Source organism: Mandrillus leucophaeus, unplaced genomic scaffold (genome assembly GCF_000951045.1).
Source record: "Mandrillus leucophaeus isolate KB7577 unplaced genomic scaffold, Mleu.le_1.0 Scaffold241, whole genome shotgun sequence".
Classification (NCBI taxonomy): domain Eukaryota; kingdom Metazoa; phylum Chordata; class Mammalia; order Primates; family Cercopithecidae; genus Mandrillus; species Mandrillus leucophaeus.
In genome coordinates this window covers 2,069,334-2,089,534 of record NW_012102488.1, presented here as the reverse complement: position 1 = coordinate 2,089,534, position 20,201 = coordinate 2,069,334, and the positions used below count along the sequence as shown (strand labels likewise).

Here is a 20,201-nt window from a genome sequence, read left to right as displayed (position 1 = left end):
CAGCTCCAAAGAGATCCAACCCCGCTTCCTTTCCAAGCCATCCCTTTCAGATGGACTGTTAGAGTTGATGGGCACTCCCTACGTTGAGCAGGAAGGCTTTTGCTTCTAGGGTAGAGACAAGTAGCAACTTCCCGAGGGGCACATGGCATGGTGGTAGCTAAGGCGGGAAGAGCGGACGGACACCCTCACTCCCAGCTGAGTAACCTGCCCCTGGTCCCATGCCTTGTTTAACAGATGAAAAAGCAGCAGATACCAGTAATACCTTGACTTTATTAAGGGCTTCATAAGATCCAGATCAAATTACATCTCCTGCAATCGAACAGTTAATTCAGTTCCACTCAACAAATGTTCCATTCAATATCAAGAGGGCCTGGGGTGGTCTGGATGGCCCACCAGGCTGGGGAGGACCCTGTCACTCAGCAACTTCCCTCATTCCTCAGGAAGATACCATCCTCCCTGGCTGGAGGCCACAGGTCTGCCCTAGAGTCTAAGGTCAGTTCAAGATGAGTAGCCAAGGCCTGTTGGGGAGAGGACAGCAGGCAGGGACAGTGATTAAGGACTTCGGGGTCACTTGAGCCCACAGAAACCCAAAACAGCAGATGGGGCCTCGAGACCCCTGGAATCCAGAGCCACCTTGACTATCAACCTTGAATCCAAAACTACAAGGCTGTGCGACCTTGGGCAAGTCACTTTTCCTCTTTGGGACTCAGTCTCCCCCAATTAAGGGGTTGGCCTTTGTCCCTGTCCCCACCTTTGACATCAAGGTTCTGAGAGCTTCTTTGCCAACCTGCATTTCCCCCTTCCCAGTCTGAGGTGGCTCAAATAGGAAAGAGACCTGATCCTTACACCCTGTGTTGCCCTACACCCACTGGGCTGGGTCCTGAGGGTCAAACCGTGCACTCCCCCGCAGTAGCTTACAGTCAGGGAAGGAAACACAAAAGGCAGGTGGGGCGACAGAGGCACACTCCCTCCAAGAAGGCTCACTGATTACCAGCCAAGGCATAGACCAGACAGGCTGTAGGTTAAGCCCACTTTCCTTCCCTCCTCCCACACTGTGCTGGCCATTGACCACCACTGGGCTGGAAAAATCCAGGAGGACTCCCTGGTGAAGGAGGAATGGAAACTGGACCCTGAACCACTTAGCTGGGCAGAGTTGGGAGCAGGTTCCAGGTGGAGAACAGCAGGAGCAACAGCTGAGAGGTAGGGTATGTCTGGAGTGGGTGTGAGTGACAGACGTCACCTGGAGGATATATTGACACAGGGAAATGTGATTTCCTTGTTCTGGCAACACACACACACACGCACACACATGCGCGCGCACATACACACACACACACACACACACACACACACACACACTCCTTCCCCAGCTGCAGCTGTAGGTAAAAGATGTTGGAGTTGCTCAGGAAGATGGAAGAGCTGTCAGTCATAATTTCATAGTGCAGAGAAGGGATGCCTCTGGAAACCCCAGAGACGCTTTCAAGTCCCCGGGACTCCGGGAACAGACCCCCTTCTACCCAATGAATCAATAATAGCAACAAAATTAGTAGTAACTCTTTTTGGCACTTTATCGTTAATGAAGCACTTTGGTATCCGTCATCTTATTCGATCCCTAGGGTGAGGCATGGGACCATAGCCTGTGAGGCATGGTCTATCCCATTGATTCTCTGATTCACAGAGAAGGCAAAAGATTTGCCCAAAGTTGGTGGGTCCACAGCATGCCCTTGCACTGTTTAACTCTGTGGTCTATTTATGCCTGCTTTTCAGGAGCCCCTTGGGTCTTTTGTAGGGGGACATCTGCTCAGAGGGTGGATGGCGTGAATGGGATGTAGATTCTGGATTTTCCACTCTGTGGCCTTTCTTGACTTCACCAGAGTTTGAGACATGTCCCAAGGCTACCCTTGCTCAGCCTCAGCCCACAGTCCCTAAGGGCCTGGCCAAACCCAGAGACCCAAAAGACCTCAAACCTTAAGAGCACCAAACCCTCAATTCCTCTAAAGCCCTTTTCCCTTGAAACAAGGGCCAAAGCAGCTAGTTCAACAGGTAAAGGGGTCAGCCACGCACTGCCCCAGACTATGATGTCTGCACTTGTTGGAGCTGCTCATCGATCAAGCACTCTTGAGTTTGTATGAGCTTGTTCTTCATTTGAAGCTGTTTGGAAAGTGTGATTTCAAGGACTTCAAACTGTGAGGCTAGCTTCACATACTTTGGAATCATTGCTTATTCATTCAGAGCATGATTTTAAGAACCCTGAACACCTAGATCCAATGTAGTGCCTTCTAGGTAGAAATTGACTGTTATCAGCCACTACTTGATACAAATTTAGGCTTTCGTCATTTGACCAGAAGGAACTGTTACCACTTTTTCCAGATTTAGGTTGCCAGAAGCTCTGGGTATGCTCTGGGCCACCTGGTGTTAAGATTCTCCAGCCTCCGAGGCCAGTGACTTCGCCATTTGCTATTTTTAGGTCAGTGTGGTATCAATAGCTTGCTTAGTTCTAATGCAGCCTGCAAATTTTCAGAAAGAGGATGTTAACGCCTCCTTAGAGCTTCCATGTAGCTTTCTGAACACTGTTCATTCAGTCTTCTGTCATTCATTCATTTATTCAAAAAATATTTCTTGAATGGCAGGCTCTGGGATACAGCAGTGAAACAGACAGCAAGCTCACAGCTACCTTTCCACAAGTAGAGAACTATCTCTTCCCTACAATGCAGTTTCCACCAAAAGCGGCCTCTGCCTGTGCACCCAAATGTGTGAATCTGCCATAGCTACTTTTTTTCCAGTCAGGATTTTCCTTCTCTGCCCTCCTTTTCTGCTTGACCCCTACCTTTGAAGCCCTCCAGTGAGGCCAGATCCACTCCGGACCTAGCCTCTGAAATGTCTACTTGCGCTGCAGTAGCAAAGGCTCAGGGATGGACTTGGGAGAGCCACCAAACCCAAGCCTCTACACAGTGCCCTGTCCACCCCAGCACCCAGACTCTCCCACCCTCTCTTTCCCATACCCCACCTCCCAGTCCTTATCCCATCACCTGTGTTAGCCATATACAGCCTCTGCCCTCTGTGACCACCCTGCAGGACTTCCTCACTGCCTCCAGCATACCTTCAGCCTCTGCCTTCACCCCATCCCCATCTTGAGATTCTCCATCTTTGGATGCAGCCCCCAGTCCTACCCTGGCCCAGTCCCTCTACTGGGCATCTCCAGTCTGCCCTTTTCCCCATTGCGGGTGTGGCTTGCAGAACAAGAGGAAGTGGGAGTCCATGACAAGGGTCCTGCCTAGATTGAACCCAGCCCTGGCCTCTGGGTTCTGATGGGCTGACTCACACTGCTCAGCCCAGACAAACCTGTGGGGTCCAGGCTGCCCCCTGCCGGATGCCCAGGGTTGCTATGGCGACCCTCTGCTAGTCTTCCCTGCATGGAGACAATCAAAAAATAATAGCAGGGACTATTTTATTCTGTGTCCCACCTGGGAGCCATTTAAGCCTCCCCACTCCTTTTGACACATAATAATTTTTTTTTTTTTTTGCTTTTAAGATTATTCCTTCTCCTCCCCCTCACTCCAAACCTCTGTGGCATAGTCTCTGAAAGCTTCGAGTCTTAAACACATACACACACATATGCACATGCTGTGCACAGGCTTACACACCATGCCGTAGACATCAAATCGGCCACCCCAGTGCCTGTTAATTGGCAACAAAGCCCCAGGGCCAGCAAAGCACCTTCACCTCACATTGTTCACCACTTAACAGTTTGCAAAGCCCTTTTACCTCTGAGCTCATGTGAGAACGTGTGGGTGGTATTTATCCCCTCTCCCATTTTCCACAGAGAAGACTGAGGCTTGGGATTTGGGGGGCATTGGCCAATGTTACCCAGTGGCTGGGTGGACCTGGAACTAAGTCTTGTTTGGGGGTAAAGATCTCCCCACTTTCATCATCTCCACTATCCCCTTGGTGGCCGTCACCTGCCCAGCCCTGAGCAGTGTTGGGGGCTGCTGCACTCAGTGGGGCAGGCTGTGGGAGTCCAGCCTCAGCAAGAGTCCTGCCTGCCACACTAGATTCCAGAGCCCCTCACTGCCCTCTGGGTTCCCTTGGTTTCTGTCCTCCAGCTAGAAACCTTCCCCAGCACCCCTAGCCCCAGCCGACCCAGCTCTCTAGCCTGACCCAGAAGCCAGAGTGCCCTATCCCTCAGCTCCTTCCTGAACCCCCTTCCTCCTCCAAATTGCTCTCTCCTTTCCACATGGTACTCCCGAATCTTTGCTCTCCTGGTCCCTGGGTGGAAATGACCTTGCTGTTTCTCCATGGTGACTTCTGTCTCTGATGGTTGTTCCCATATTACAGACCCACATGGGTATTTGTCTCAACCTTACATTTGTACTAAACAGGCATTTCCACTGACTTCACATGTGTGTATTTCCATCAGCCAGACGCATCTTTCGTAAAGTCCTCTGTCTTACCAAAGAATGGACATTTACATTGTACACAGGCGTCACCACCCAACATGTTTACTTTGAATTGATGAACATTTACATAGACCACATGTTTGTCTAGAACATTGCCATTTATATGACCATGTGTGTTGCCATGAAAACGCATTTACATTGGCCAGCCAAGGACAGTTCTGGGTTTGCAGACAATACAGACTACTAGCCTGTGTCACTACCATGTCTAATCCAAATGATCTCTCTTAGCTTGGAGGATTAAGGGTCATTTCTTGGATGTGTCTGAAAGGCACTTCCCTATGTTTGGACTTGGGGCTCCACAGACCAGGACCCACAATAGCACGTGCAGAGCTAGGGGGTTCTGGGATGTGTGTGCAGGATTCCTGGAGGCCACTGGGGTGTGTGGTTGCAGGTTTGAGACCAAGGCCTGGGTTCCTGTTGTCTCTCTCTTTGGGAACTCTGTTTAGCAGAGCAGCAGGGAGCAGACTGGGGTCCCAGAGAATCAGGGGCCTGCCTGAGGTCTCCAGCTCTGGAGAACAGAGTGCATGAGGGGTGACCCTTGGGAAGTGGGTATGCCCTGGGCTACCGTGGGTGAGTCAGTATGGTCCCAAGGGGCCTCAGTCTCACTTCATTTATTCTACCTAGGGCTCCCCCTTTCATAGCAGGGCCTCTGAAGCCCAAAGAGGTCAGGCCCAAGGCTGAGACAAGCTGGGCCTGGATCTCTGTCCCCCTTGGCTACAGGTTGGGGCCAGGATCAGGCTGGGTCTTCCTGTGGCTCGAACTGCTGTTTAAAGTTCTCTTGGCAGCCGCAGTCAACATGGGAGTAGAGCCCAGTCTTGGAGTAAGAACATGGACAAATGTAGGTTCAGATCTCAGCTCCACCACTTTCCAGCTGGCTGGGGAGTGGGGAAGGCGTGCAGCTGACACAGTGGCCATGTGCATGGTTGCGTGAGTGGACATTGCCACTCTACTGTCCTCTACTGCCACTTTTGTGACAGTAGCTGGGCTAGTGACTTCCCTTCTTTGAGCCTCAGTTTTCCCCTCTGTACCAGTCATGGATGTTGCCAGTCATGGATCTGCCTCACAGGTTCATTGCATGTGAAGTGTCTAGCACACCACCTAGAACGCAGCCGGTGCTCCTTCAATGCTAACTTTTATGGTTAATGTAATATTGCAATTATTATTGCATCTGGGTGATCTTGGGACTCAGTCTCCTCATCTGTAAAATGGAGTTAATATGATACTGAGGGCCCCAGCTGCCCACACCTGATACCAAAGTCCTCCCCACTTACCACCCTCTCCCTGTGGCTGGCTGGCTGACTGCCCTGTCCTTCCCAGATGCCTGAGGACAGAGCCCAGAGAGAGGGAAGAAAGAAGGAGGCAAGGAAATAGATGTCTCACTGTCTGTCCATCAGTTAGCAATGGTGGCACCAATTTTCATAGAGAAGGACCTCTCCCCTGGACTGTGCTCTGCTAGACTGACCCTTTCATCCCTGACTCCCTAATATCTCCTGTCAGGGGCAGGACAGCCCAGGGGGCATAACCAGGACCTGATCCGAGAGCCACCCTGCCCATCCCTAGACTCCCACCAGTGAAGCCCCTGACACTGCCCTTCCAGCCTCAGTGGGAGTGCCTGTAAACTAGGAAAGTGGACCAAGGAGCTCCAAGTCCCCCACCCTACACCCACCCATCCCCGAGCCCTCCCGCACCTTCATACTCGTTAGCTAGAGTGAACACCGGGCGCCCGTCCCAGCTCCACTGCTCACTTCGCCATGACCTGAGGCAAGCTCCTTAGCCTCCCCTGCTCTTTCCCTCCCCTGTAAAGTGGGGATAGTCACAGAACCTTCCTCATAGGGCCATTGAGAGTATGAAATGAGTAAATGAGCCCAGAGAGAGGGAGCAGACACCAGGTGGGCCCTGGTGTCTGCTGACCCAGGGGAAAGACTTGATAGATATTAGACATTATTAATGTTTCCCAGGTTCTGTAGTGAGGGTCTGCCTCCTTTCTGGTCAGTTGAGAAGAGCCCACCCTCCCTGGCTATCAGCTAATCCTGTCCGGTCACTTCTGACTGTCAAAGCTCCCATCCCTTCCTGGGGTGCTCCTGGGGACAGAGAAGCCCCAGGTTGTGGGGATAGAGATGAGAGAATAATCGGGGCAGATGATGGCAGGGGACAAGGTGGGTTTATGCTCTGCCACATCTGCCCCCAGGAGAGAAGCTGGCTGGCCCCTGGTCTGTCCCTCCTGAAAGTGGGGGAAACCCCAGGTTCCTGCCTGTGTGTGCCCCACCTGCTTACAGACTTATGACCCATATTTGGGGTGCAGAGAGGAGGGAAGAAGCTCTCACTTTGCTATGAGTCACAGCAGAGTCTCCTCCCTCTTCTCGCCTTCCCTGCCCCGTAGCCCTCCTGGTCGCCATGACAGAGGGGTGCTGGGAGGGAGAACTCCTGTGGGGACAAAACCAGAGGGTGCCAGAGTGGGTACCATGTCCGGGCTGGGGGGTGGGCGCCTCCATGTAGGTCCAGGTCCTGCACCCATTGCTGTGTGGCAGGGCGGGGTGGAGTCCCTTACAGGTCGCATGTCTGGACCCAGGCACATTTCCTTGACGTGCAGCTAAACACAGGTGGGGACAATCGGTGTCTTTACTGACTATTTTACAACTTTACTGGGCCTAGAAAGTGGGGCAGGGGCGTGGATGTATTTGCCCCTTGGCAGCTGGGTGTCTGTTCCATCACAGGCCACCAGGCTCATGCTGAAGCCCCTTCAATCACCCTTTTATCTCGCCCACTCCCCAGCCTCTAAATGAGGCAGACACCATCCCTGCTTTGCAGATAGAGAAACCAAGGCCTGCTCATGCACTTGCTCATTCACAGGACTCACCCTGGGCTGCCAGCCACACTGAGGGTAACTGGCACCCCCAGGCAGTGGAGGTGTCTAAGGGCACTTGGGATCTTATACCCCTGGGCCGTCCCCTTCGTGAGTAAGGCTAGCTAATGTCCACCACAAAGGGAGAATTACCAGCAAGGCGTTGAGCTTTGCTCCTGTTTACACTTCAGTTCCCAGTGCACACGGCTGGCTTCAGGAAAGACCGCCAGCTCTTCTAAAGTGGGTCTGGAGCCAGCTCTCTGGTGGGACCGGGAAGACGTGTGTGGGATGCAGAGTGCGGGCAGGTGCAGAACCAAGGCCCACGGAGGCAGCAGCCCTGCGTTCACCAGTCAGAGACCCACTGGCCTAAGGATGGGAGGATGAACATAGTAGCCCTGAATTTGTTCACGATGCTTTCCACACTTCAGGCATTAGCTGGCATTTATCTTTAGCCATGAGGCATGCACATACACCCCGCTCTACTTTCCGCAGGTTAAGTAAATGTGAGGACTCTGCTGCCAAGTTTAAGCATAGAAAGAGAGCTGGGCAGTGGTCTGCTGAGCAGCCTGGGTAGCTCTTGGGAGAGAGGCAGTGATAAGGAGTGGGCCTCAGGACCATGCCTCCACCTTATCCCGCCCACCCCACTGTGTGCCCTGGGCTCTTCTGCCCCAGCGTCTTGGGCTGTGATGTGTGGAGTCCCTGCAAGCTGGCTGGCCAGGGCTCCTTCCTCCCAATGCCCTCAGCCCCTGGTGTGGGGAATGGGTGGGTACTGCTCCCTGCACCGCCCGTTCTGAGCGTGTATGTTTGGGAGGAGGGGTGTGTGGAAGTGCAGAGAGGGGTCCACAGCCTGTGAGTCACTGGGAACTTCCTGAGAGCACACCAGGCCTTTCTCCCCACTCCTGATGAGCCACCACCACCGTGCAGGTATTTATGGCTGGTTTTCACGCCCCAGCAGGTGGTGTGAACACACTGTGTCTGAGTGTAAACGCCCATGTTTTGATTTGAGAGTGTGGGGAGCCCTCCCATCGTCTGGGGCCTTCTAGATCTCTCCACCTCGGGCTGCCGGCCTGAGCCACATGGTTTATCCCATAGAGAAGAGCCCACCCAGGGGCCCTTCATCCAACCCTAAACCGCTTATCACCAGAGCCAGGCCTGGCTGCTGGTCCTGGCTCCACCGGTGCAACTTACCTCACCCCTCTTAGCCCTAGTTTTCTCGTCTGTGAAATGGGCACAGCAGCCATGTCTGTGTTTGCTGGAGGGATTGAGGGAGCCAGCCAGCACTGTGTCCCTCAGCTTCCGAAGTGGCCAGTGAGAGGCCAGCCCGGGCCCAGCCTGCCCCTGGGCTTAGCTCTGCTCTGGGGCCCATTTCCTGTCATATTCCGGGTCCACGTCGTGGGCTCTGTCTTGCTCTCCTGGTGTCGCTAGCACCTCCACCAATGCCATCCTTATTTCCAGGTGACGGAAATACCACAGGCAGGTGGTGGGCTCAGAAGAAGCAGATAGATGCTCAAGCCTGTCTGGGGACCCCTGGAACCAAGGTACCCCTCCTCGGCCACCTGCCCTGCAGGCTCGGGGCAGCCATGTTGAGGGGGTTGTGCTTCCAGGATGGCCTGGGCAGAGAAGGGATAGAGAGAAAGGGCGCAGCCCGGTACAGCTGTACAGGGTACAGCTGTGGCTCCTCCAGCACAGCTGGGAAGCCCTGAATAGGAGCTTGGGTCTTTTGCCTGTGGACTGATGAAGGAGCTGAAGAAAAGTTCTGCTCGGGACACCTACCCTGACACACATGAGAGAGACACCCCACACACGTTTAACGTGACACATACCACAGAGCTCTACAACACAACACACACGACAGAGACATCATACACACATTTAGCACGACACATACCACAGAGATCTACAACACAACACAGCTACGTATCCTTCCTAAACTCCCCCAGAGTAGATACATTCGCAAAGCAGACACCGCTGCCCCAGCTGGACTCATGGTCACAAGGGCTGTCCCCTGTAGGGCTCATGAGTGCCGGGCCCTGCCCTGCGACTCTGATGGATTCTCCCATCGTGTCCTCACCACTCTTTGGAGCAGGTGCCACATTCAGGAATGAGGGCAGAGCAGGGAGGGACTTGACCGTAGTGCTCTGCCCAGCAGAGTCCACATTTCAGGAGGTCCTTGAGCCATTGCACCCCGCCCCCGTTTCCCTGTTTACAGCTGTCACCCCCTGCCCCGTCCCATGCTGGAGGAGAATGAGGTGGGAATGAAAAGTGTCCTCCCTGGAGGCAGCAGCAGACTCTTGGGAAGGAAGTTTTCCCTTGCGTTTGCTGCCCCTGGGCCAGGGCTGTGGCTGCTGCTCTCTGGGGGATAAGCCCTGAACCATGGTGCTGGGGTGGCCACCTTCAGTACCCCCACCTCCATGCTCCCCATGTGATGAGGGAGTTTGTCAGACACTTTGCCCATAACCAAAGGGATAGCATGCCCAAGAATGGCAGGGAAGGGGGTGGCAGGCCAAGGAGCCAGGAGAGCCCCTACAGAAGCTCCGCAGGTCTGAGGCTCCCAGCTTTCCCTTCCGCCATCCAACCCCGATGGCCCACGGGCCTCTTGGCTCCTCCCTGGAACTGGACCATTGCTGTTGTCCCAGCAGCCCTTATGAAGGTCTGACCTAGACAGGGAGGGGAGAGGGCCCTTCCCACTGCGGACCTCCCTACCCTGAGGTTTGCTTCTGTCCTGAGTCCTGCCCCAGGGCCCTGGGTCTCCCCTGACCCCGTGGACAGCCATGCTCTCCTGCCTAGTTCAGCCCACAGCACCTGCTCTCCTGCTTCCAGCACCATCCAGGGGACCTGAAAACATCTCCATCCCCTTTCTGACCAGGCCACCCCGATTGATACTGTAAGTGCCAGCCCCAGCTGCCCCCACCGTGATAAGCGGGTGACAGACGGGCAGGTGTCTAGGGCACAGGGAGTTCTTGGGCAGGAGGAGAGCTCCTGGGAATGCCACCCACCACACCGCAGTGGCTGTCAGAGAGTGCGCTGAGTGTGAGTCTCTGTCTCCTCCCAGGGCTAAGTCCAGCGGTGTGGGGAGAGGCACCAAGCCCAGGCTCTACAAGCTTCCTTGCTGACTCGCTGCATGGCCTCAGGCAGCTAAGGCACCTCTCTGTGCATCTGCAAAGAGGCCTCAGCGGGATAGACCAAGGCTGCACAAGTGAGATAAGGGGTACAGAGAGGACCCCTGGGAGAAGAGGCTCAAAGCATATTTGATAAGAATTTTGGGATTCCCTCTTTTCCTCTGGGAGAAGGGAACCACTTGCAGAAGTAATGTCTTGCTGGGGGATTTCAGGACCTGGAGAGGAGCCTGTCTGCTGCCCAAACCCAAGTGGCAGTCCCAGCCTTGCTCCCTGTGAGGTATGGAGGAGATTATGGGGGATCTGAAGGGCTTCCTAGGGCCAGGTTGGGGAGAGGGGCACCTTCCCTACACTCAGACTGCCCTCCTTGCCTTCATATGGCCCTTGGCAGAGCTGAGCACTCCATGGGCACCTAAGTATCCAAATTAGGCTGCCTGGAAGGGAACATCTCAGAGAGACCCCCGGCCTGAGGGAAAGTGGGCTTCCAAGCTCTTCACACAGAGGAGCCAAAATGCCAACCTTCCCAGCTGCTCTTTCTATCCTCCTTCCTCCCTCTCCCCACACCATGAGGCCTCTCCCTGTTGGCAGCTCTGACTCCGGAGGCCTGCCTCTGTTTCCCTTCTCCACTCCCTGGGGGTGGGGGTGCCCTGTGCATGGTGAAGCCTAGGATGAACCAAGCCCTGGCAACTGGACACCTTCCCCCTCCGCAGCTGTCTCCCTCCCACTGCTGTCCTGGACTCAGGTCTTAATGGAGTGTAAACAGCCAGACAGAGGGAAGCCTCATTAGGCCTGATCTAATTAGGAACCCCTGAGTTGGGGGTGGAAGGCGGAGGTGGAGGAGCGCCCCATTCATGAGGGCCTACTGTCCACAAGAAATGTCACACGCATATGCTCTTAGAACCCTTTCCACAACCCTCCAAGATAGGCATGAGTATCCCCAGGTGGCATGAATGGAAAGTGGCTCAGAGAGGGCAGGTGACTTGCCCGAGACCACTCCGCCAACAGGTGGCTTCCCTGGGTGGTGCACCCTGAGTGTCTGACCCCAGTGTCTAGTTCTTCCCAGCATCCCAGCTGGCCTCAACCTATCAGGCTTGGCAGGACCTCTGACATCCTCTGTCGCAGGTTTGTCCAGCTGCTATCTGAACCCACAGTGCTGGGACAGTCACAGCCCCGTTTCTGGCTCTCTGTGTCTCTGGGCCTCCTCTCTCTCCCAGCACCACCTGACTCCACAGTGGGTCAAGATGGTGGGAGACGGGGTGTGGGGCCAGCCAGGCTCTCAGCCTCCTACCACGCCCACCCCTCATCTGTCTCCTTCTGTAATCAGGGAGGGTGTAGGGGGAGCCCATGCAGTGCCAAGAGGCCGGCCGCCCCTTCGTTAGTCTTAGCTAACAAGCTGTTTATGGGTGCGACATGACACCTGCTTTCTTCTTTATAACTTCAATAATTTATAGGCATATTAGCGGCCAACCAGCCGCCCTGGGTCCCAGCCAGACGGGCCGGGGCGATGCAGCCGGGTGCCTCTGCCGATATTTACTCTCTCCCACCATCAATTATTAAGGAACCCTCCTTCATTTTTGCACATAATTACATGCACCGTTATGGTTCAGACTCCCCTGCTCTTAATCTCTCTGGAGAGGGGCCCAGCCTGCCCAACAGGGCTGAGATGGCGTGGGGACCCATCGGCTGAAGAAGGCAGGCAGCCACCCTACCTGGGCGAGAGGTGGTGGCAGCCTCAGCCCCACACCCTGCTCTCAGCTGAGCTGGTGCCTCCTTGGCCAACAGCAGCCTTCCTCAGGGCTGGCTGTCTCTCCCTCCTCTCTATCCCAGGGCCCAGCCTTTGCACCTGCTGTTCTGCCTGGAGCACCAGCCTCCACCTTCTGTGTACCTGACTGATCCCGACTCACCCTTTGGTTTCAGCTCAGTCATTGCTTCCTCCTCGATGTCTTTCCTGTCTGCTGTGTGTGTGCAGCCTCACCCCCACTTCTCCCATCTCAGCCTGGATCACACTAGGTTGAGTCTTGCCTGCCAGACCATGGGCTTTGGAGCCCAGAGAAAACTGTGGCAAATGTTTGGCATTTGATGAATTAATTAATTAATTAATTAGGAGATGGATGGATAGATGCCTCCACCTGTCTTACCACCAGTCAGCCCACTGAAGCATTTGTCTTCACCCTCCTCCTCCAGGAATCCTGTTTGCTCCACCTCCTCCGGACTCCTCCAGACTCTCCTGGTCTGTGCTGAGATCCCCCAGTGGGCACCAAGGCCTGGTCTCTCCATCTGTGTCCCCAACACCAAACAGAGGACAGATCAGAATGGAGGGAGGGCACATCCTGGCAATCTCAGCTGTCAGTGTGACCTGGGGAAGTTGCTCACCCTCCCTGATCCTGTTTCCTCACTGCTAAATGAGGATAATAATAGTCCCTACTTTACAGGGTGTGATTGAGGCTTGTATGAGATAATTTGTAAAAGCACCTAGTATGTGGCCTAGCATGCCAGAGGTGCTCAAGTAATATCCTTAACCTCACCTGTTGTCTGTCTGTGAATTGAGCCCATGTGAAAATGAACCATACTGAATTATGTTGGATTGAATTGTCTTATTTACACCTTCTCTTGTCCACACTTCCTTGTTTTTAGTCTCCCCTGCCATGTAGCTGGCACCAGACTTGGCTCACAGGGTCTCTGCAAATATTCCAGGTTGATTAATCAAGACTTTGCAAGTCTCTCAAGCCACACCTATCAAGAGAAAGGAGTGAGTGTCTCCCAAGCCACAGAAGAATAAACTGAGGCCAGGGAGATAATGTGGACTCCTCCAAGTTAATGACAGAGTGAGGAACCAGGCCCTGGCTTCTCACTAGACTGGAAAGCCCAGGAATATCTCCCTGGATTCTGTGCACCTCAGTTTCCTCCCATAAGAAGAGATAATAATAGAAGGGAGCCCACAGCATTGCTGAGAGGATTGAGTGGGCTGCTGAGTGAGTGGATAACACACTTAGAACCACTGTGCTGCTCATGGTGTGGGGTTCGAAGTGTGGGGATCAGGATAGGCCTGACTGCCACCTCCCCTTCTCTCTCCCTCGAGGTGACAATCCTCTGGAATTGGTGTTAATCACTGTTCTGCATGTTTTAATACTATTCCTATATTTGTAGGTATCCATGTTCAGTTTATAGGGTTTGGGGCTTGTTTTTAAACTTGAGATAAATGGTATAGCTTGTACATATGTTTTTTCCTCCACATTGTGTTTATGAGATCACCTATGCTGATGCAAGTAACTCCAGCATAGCTGTTTTCATTGCTGCATAGTATTCCATTGTGCGAATGTACCACGTTCTGTACATTCCTTTTCCTGATGATGGGCACTTAGGCCCATCCTGTGTTTCGCTATAACAAACAATCCCGCCGTGAGCGCTCCTCTGCTTGCCTTCTTGTGCTCATACTTTAGGGCACTGCTGGGTCATAGGGTGTGCATCTTTTCACTTTTACTGGATAACCACCAAGTTGCCGTGCCATTCCTTGCCCCCCTTGAGAGCAGACACTTCGCCTGCCTTATCTCAATGCCCTCGCCACACTGGGAGAAAGGAGTTATTATACCCATTTTACAGATGGAGCATGGGTTTAGTTATCTATTGCTGCATAACAAATCACTCCAAAACTTAGCTTAAAACAGCAAATATTTATTACCTCCCAGTCTCAGTAAGTTGGGAATCCAGGTGAGGCTTAGCTGGGTACCTCTAGCTGAGGGTCTCTCACAAGGCTCCCATCTAGACATCAGCCGGAGCTCCAGTCGTCTCAATGCTCAACTCAAAGAGGAGCTGTTTCCAAGCTCACTCGAGTGGCTATTGGAAGGCCCCAGGGCCTCATGGGGGGTTGACTAGAGACATCAGTTCCTTTCCATGTGGGCTTCTCATAACATGGCAACTGGCCCTCCTCACAGCAAAAAGCAAGTGATCAAGAAAAGGTACCTAAGATGGAAACCACAGTTGTTTTGTAATCTAATCTCACAAGTGACATTGCGTCACTTCTGCTGTATTCTATTCATTAAAAGTGGGTCCATTGATCCAGCCCACACTCAAGGGGAGGGGATTACACAAGTAGGGCAGGGACCACTGGGAGTGGGCTTAGGGGCTGCCTATCACTGGGCAACTGAGACTCACAGAGGTAAAGTGACTTGCCTAGGGTCACACAGGAGTCAGAGACAGAGTCAGAACTGGAACCTAAGACTGCCTGGCCCTGATGCTGGGCACCTTTCAAGCCACTATGCTGTCTTTGACTTAATAACAGGCTCCGACTTAAGTTAATAAACGAGTCTCCTGCACAACAGAACTTAAGGCAAGCGCTTAATGAATGGATTGCTAATAGCGCTGCCTGTTTGCACACATTAGCTCAAATTCCCCCTGACATGATCCATGGGGACAGCCGAGCCAGGCTCTCAGAAGGAACCTCTCTGCCAAGCACAGAGCCCGAGTTCCCATGGAGCCAGGGAGTGATCTCTTTCCATTTTCCATTTGTTTTTTTTTTTGTTTTTGCTCCTAATTTAATTTTTTTAATGGAGTGCACACTTCCTTGACTTCTTAAGAACAGCTAACTGCATCCTAACTCAAGGTCAGGAACATTGGGTGTTTTCCTGGAGGGACTTCAGCGGGTAGTGCTGAGGGACGCTTCACTGACTGGCCCCAGACCAATTTCTTGCTTCTCAGCCACTGTAGACACAGCAGCCAGGCCACCCAGTGCAGAAGGGCTTAAGTTAATAAACTGAAGTGCAGAAGGGCTGTGGCAGCACTGAGTGGGGGCCAGGCCCAGACCTCATTTCTCTGCCAGGGCTTCTGTCATGAGTCCTCCAAGAGCCTTTGGGCCTCCCCTGATTCCCGGTGAGATTCCCAGTAGAGGAGGCTGCTGACTACGTTACTTCTAGACAAGTGACATGTCACTGGTGCTGAAACATTTCCACGGAGGCATGGGTGGCCAAAGCCCCAAGGTGAGAGAGAGTAAGAAGTGTGGATTCAAGAGTATCCCTGCCCCCATACCCTGGCCCTCCTCTCTAGGGAAATCCACTGGGCCTTCCTGATTAAGAGACTTCAGTCAGGTGTAATTTACAGACATCAGACCCTCTGGAATCAGGGCTCTGGGCTGGCTGTGGAAACTGGAGGAGGCAAGATCAATGCATGCCCTCAGGGTGTTCCTGATTCTCAGGGGACAGAGAATGTGGTCCAGATGTCTCCGAGTCAGAATGCTGAAAGGGACCTTAGGATACAGTCCTGACTTTACAGAGGAGGGGTCAGGAGGCAGCCAGTGACCATGACAGTCAGTATGATCACCTAAAAATACCTGTGTTTATCAGGCTCCTACCGCATCGACATCAGGTAGATACCAGCCACACATTAAGTCATGAGACCCTCACACCACCCCCATGAAACTGACATTATCTCACAGAGGAGGAAACTGAGACTCAGGAAGGTGCCCAGGGACACATAGCCCCACCTGAGGGGAAAGTGAGGTTCTCAGAGCAGGTTTTTGGAAGGAAGGGGACACACAGGGACTTGAATTGGAAGGGGAGAGGATTTGAGGGGCTGAGAAAGGTGTCGATGACAAGACAAGCATGAAGTAAATGCCAGGGAAGAGGATGCCCCAGTTAAGGGAGTGGGCCTCCCACACCCTTGCCCTTGAGTCTTGGCCTCAGCCTACACCCACCATGGATGCTCCTTGGGAACCTGCATATCTCCACACCAACTTGGGCCAGCCACTATGGGAAGAGGACCCCTCCAGGTGAGCCCCTCTGTCTTCCCCATGTTGGATGCTCCATGCAGGATGTGGAGGATCCAGACTTGGGCAGCAGTGGATGAGGGACTTTCCTTTAAGATACCCAGGCCTGACCCTTTGTGACATGCTTACATGGGAAGCTCGTGTCCTTAAGTCCCCTCTGACTCTCGAGGAGGGGGTCAGGAGGGGACAGGAAGGCTCTATACCTGGCCACATCTCCAGGACCACCTCCAAGAAGGGACTGTCCCGCTAGCCCCTTCAGGTGTTTCCATCCCTGGCTGGCCTCCACAGTGCACCAGCACACAGCCTGACCTATGGATTTTCTGCCACTTCTCGATCCACTTTACTCTAGCCTAGTACTTCATTACACAGCGGCCCCAGCAACCCCGGCATAGAGGGCTTTGGGTCGCTGTGGTGGCTTCTGGAGGCTACATGGCCCCCAGCGTCTGGGCTTCAGCCTTTTAGGGGCTTAGGGTCATCCAAGGAGCCCTGAACTTAGAGACCCCCCAGGGCAACCCCTCATTGCATAGCTGGGGAATCTTTGGCCCAGGGGCTGTGATCCCCTCAAGGTCATACAGCAAGTTAACAAGTTAACTTGTGGCATAAAGTAGAACACGGGGTCCACCTGAGCACCCAGCTCCACAGGGCCCACCAGCTGGATGTTGGTTCCACCTCACTCCCCCAGCCCTGCTCCATGCCCAGTGCCAGCTGCCCAGCCCCCACTCGCCACCCAGGCTCCTGGTCTTTGTTTTTCTTGCTAATTAGAGGTCTCAGCAATGACTCTGCTGTCCCAGCCATTTTAGAGCCGTCATTAATTTCAAGTGCCTTCAGAAATAATCATCATCGTAAAACGCTGCGAGCTACTGGGATGCCAGTGGATAGGACCAGCATAGAGCAGGCATGTAGGCAGGCCTGTGTGTGCCACCCTCTCCTTTATGTGCCTGGGGGACCCTTGGTCCTCACCCCAGCTCCGCCGCCTGCCTTCTCAGCCTCTTTGTGAGAGGAGAGCAGGACTAACATCAGATACACACAGAGCTTCAAAGCCCAGCTGTAACTCATGCACAGAGTGAACTTGAACAAGTCACCAGCCCTCCCAGAACTTCAGTCTTCTCATTTGTACAGTAGGGACAGCAATGCCAATCTCGCAGAGAGACGAAGATGTGAAGTGTGGCTGAGTCTGGCTTATAGTAAGGGCTGAATACATGTTGGAGGGCCTTATCCCCTCCTCCTGTGTTCCCCGGCAAACCCATTCCAGCTTCTCCGCTTTGCAGTGAGCAGTCAGGCTGGCTCCTTCCAGCCACTGGCTCCTGCTTTATTGGGACTTGCTGAGTTCTCAGCCTGCAGCCAGGGTCTGCTGTGTGCCCACCTATGAGACACGCAGTCTCAAACCTGCTCTTGGGAGCTCCTAGTGTAAGGATAGAGGGAAAAGACTGGGGCCCTGCCTCTAAGGTCATTTCAGTCTGGGAAGAGGAGGCAGGAATAGAAGAGATGGGTCTTGGTTAGGTTTTAAAGCACAGGTAGAAATCAGGGAAAAGGCATGGCACGAGTGGGCCAGCGGCCTGGGGTGCGGGGGAACATTCTTCAGCTGTAGCTCCTGGACATGATCCCCTGGTTGTGCCAGAGAAGACTTGGACTGGCCATTCCGCTGTGTCACATTCTCCATGGCCCTGGGACCCCTGAGAGGACTCTGCTGGGAACCACCCCACCAGACAGGAGAGGAGAGGTTCCTCTTCCACAGCTCATGCAGAGGTGACTGGTGGGGACCCAGTGACAGACCCCCTTTTCCTGGAGTCTCTAGGTGACAAGGTCAGGGGCCCATACTCTCACCAGGCCCAAGCTAGACCCTAAAAAAGCCCTCTCCTCCAGGTTGTTCCCCCAAAGCTCCCCATCGTTTCCATTGGAATAAAACAGGGAGAGCTGGGAGAGGTCATGTCTTTTGGAGACAAAGGGAAGGGGTAATGGCTTGGATGCCATTGACAGTGGAGAACCGAGGCCAAGGGGCCCGTCCTCCCAGACACAGCTCTGTGGTCATCCCTGCTGCCTCCGAGGCGCGGAGGGGTCATTGAGGGCGCCAGAATACCCCAACCCAGGACCCCAGAATACCCCAACCTAGGATCCCAGCTTCCTCCGGTAGCACCTGGGGCTTGGGGGGTGGAAGGACTGGTCTCTCCCCCATTTCTCCGGCGAGATCACTGAGGCAGGGAGCAGGTGAGTCGGGGGCGGAGAGATGTGGTGGCCGCGCCTTGCGTGCGTCAGTCACCGCACCAGGAATAGCCCTCGCCCACGCCCCCGCCCCCCAGCGGGACTGCGCGCCCGCCGGGTGCCTGGCGGAGCCTTTACGCAGAAGCCAGCGAGCGTCTATTCCTGTCGGGCTGGTGGGAGGAGGCGGCGCGGGAGGGCGGGAGCTCACGGGTAGCTCACAAACAGCCGGGGTGGGGGGGCTGGGGAGTCTGGAGAGGGGTCCAGGCAGCGCGGAGTTGAGGGACCGGGGAGCCGCCTGCGCTGGGCCCTGAGAGGGAGGGGGACTCCTGTGCTTCCCTCCCCGCTTCCCCTCCCACCTGTAAGTCCTTCTGCCGAGCCTGCCCCCTGCTGGTCCACTCAGCCCTAGAAGGCGAGTCCAATTCCCTTTCCGTGCCTTGCTGTGTGTGCCTTGCTGGCTGTGTGACCATGGGCAGAGCCTGGAACCTCTCTGGGCCTGGGTTTTCCTCCCTCTGTCACAGGGGAACAATAGTGCCTCCCCCAGAGTTGCTGGAGGGTGAACATACAGTTCACAGTTGAGCATATCATGGACACCTGCTAGGAGGCGGCTCTAGCTAGGCCTAGGATGAGGATGGGAGACAGGAGAAAGTGCTCCAGACAGGACTGTCCAGAGCAACGGTGTGCCAAAGAGACTGAGAAGTACCCAGAAATGGTGCAGCTGGAACAGAAGGTCTGTGCAAGGCTTTGGGCTGTGCTTGAGGCAGAACAGCGAAGAAACAAGGTGCTGTTGGGGGTGGGGAGAGGTCCCTCCGTGGCAGCCAGGCATCTCTGCAATGATATCGGGCAGGGGGTGTCACTGGAAGTGGGATTCCAGGGTCTGCCCCAGAATCGGAGAGGCTTTAGGCTAGATCCCCTCCCCCAGCCTCAGCTGCCCCTGTGGACTCAAGCTATTAGGATTATTCTTGTGCTAATGGGTTGTTCCCAGCAGTGGAGAAGGGATGCCTGTGCCGGGTGGTGTCAGCATTGATGGTTATTCTAATAAAACTGGCTTGGTGTTAAAGGGCGTCTGGCTTCAAGGAGATGGAGGGGGTAGTACAGGGAAAACAGGTGAGGTCCTGAGAGTGGTAACCTACTCTGCAGGCTTTGCCAAGACATCCCTGCTGGCCTAGTTTCTGTATCTGAGTTTCAAGGAGGATCTGGATCTCCGAGGAGAGGTCCCATTCCTTGGGCCCATCTGAAGTTGTGGCCCCAGCCGAGGATCCCCGGGACCGTTCCGGGAGGAGGGAACAGTCAAGCCCAGACGGAGGCTCTGCGCTGCCCTCTGCTGGCCGCTGGGTGCAGAGCCTCCGGACGGAGCGGGTCAGAGAGGCCTGCCGCCCTCTGCTGGGCAGGAAGCCAGGCTGGGCGGGGACCCTGGCCGCGAGGAGGTACGCGAGACCCCGCTCCTGGGTAGAGCTGCCGGGCCAGCGCGGCTTCCTCGCCGTCCCCTGGGGCTTCCCATTCTGACTGACTCGCCCTCCCGCGCCAGGATGTGGACCCTGCAGGCTCACTGACTTTCCGAGAAGAGGGAACAGGGCCAGGACGGGGGCTCCCGGTCGGCCTCCTATGCCGCCCTCCAAACAACCCTGTTCGGGTGGGGAGCCCTGTCCGTCCTCGTGCGTGTGTTCGTCCACAGCCCAGTTAACACGTGTAAACACACTGGCGCGCTCACATGCACACGCATGTGGCCACACAAAATCACACACAACGGTGTGCGCGCATACACCCAGGGAGGACCACACGCCGGACTCCCAGAGACCCGGCTGGCCCGGGACTCGCCCTGAGCCCCGAAC

At 54.6% G+C, this 20,201-nt stretch overlaps 1 protein-coding gene across 9 annotated transcripts in view; it reads left to right on the top strand.

Annotated features, from left to right (window-relative positions):
• The window catches only part of LINGO1 (leucine rich repeat and Ig domain containing 1), a 212,984-nt gene that overhangs the window by 171,786 nt on the left and 20,997 nt on the right, over positions 1–20,201 (top strand). The window contains exon 1 of one of the 9 annotated variants that reach the window (XM_011982678.1): positions 19,028–19,099. The exons of the other annotated variants lie outside the window; for them this stretch is intronic. Coding sequence (XP_011838068.1) covers positions 19,079–19,099 — 21 coding nt within the window. The 5' untranslated portion in view covers positions 19,028–19,078. Of the gene's footprint in view, positions 1–19,027; positions 19,100–20,201 lie in introns of those variants that run through there. 9 annotated transcript variants of the gene reach the window in all.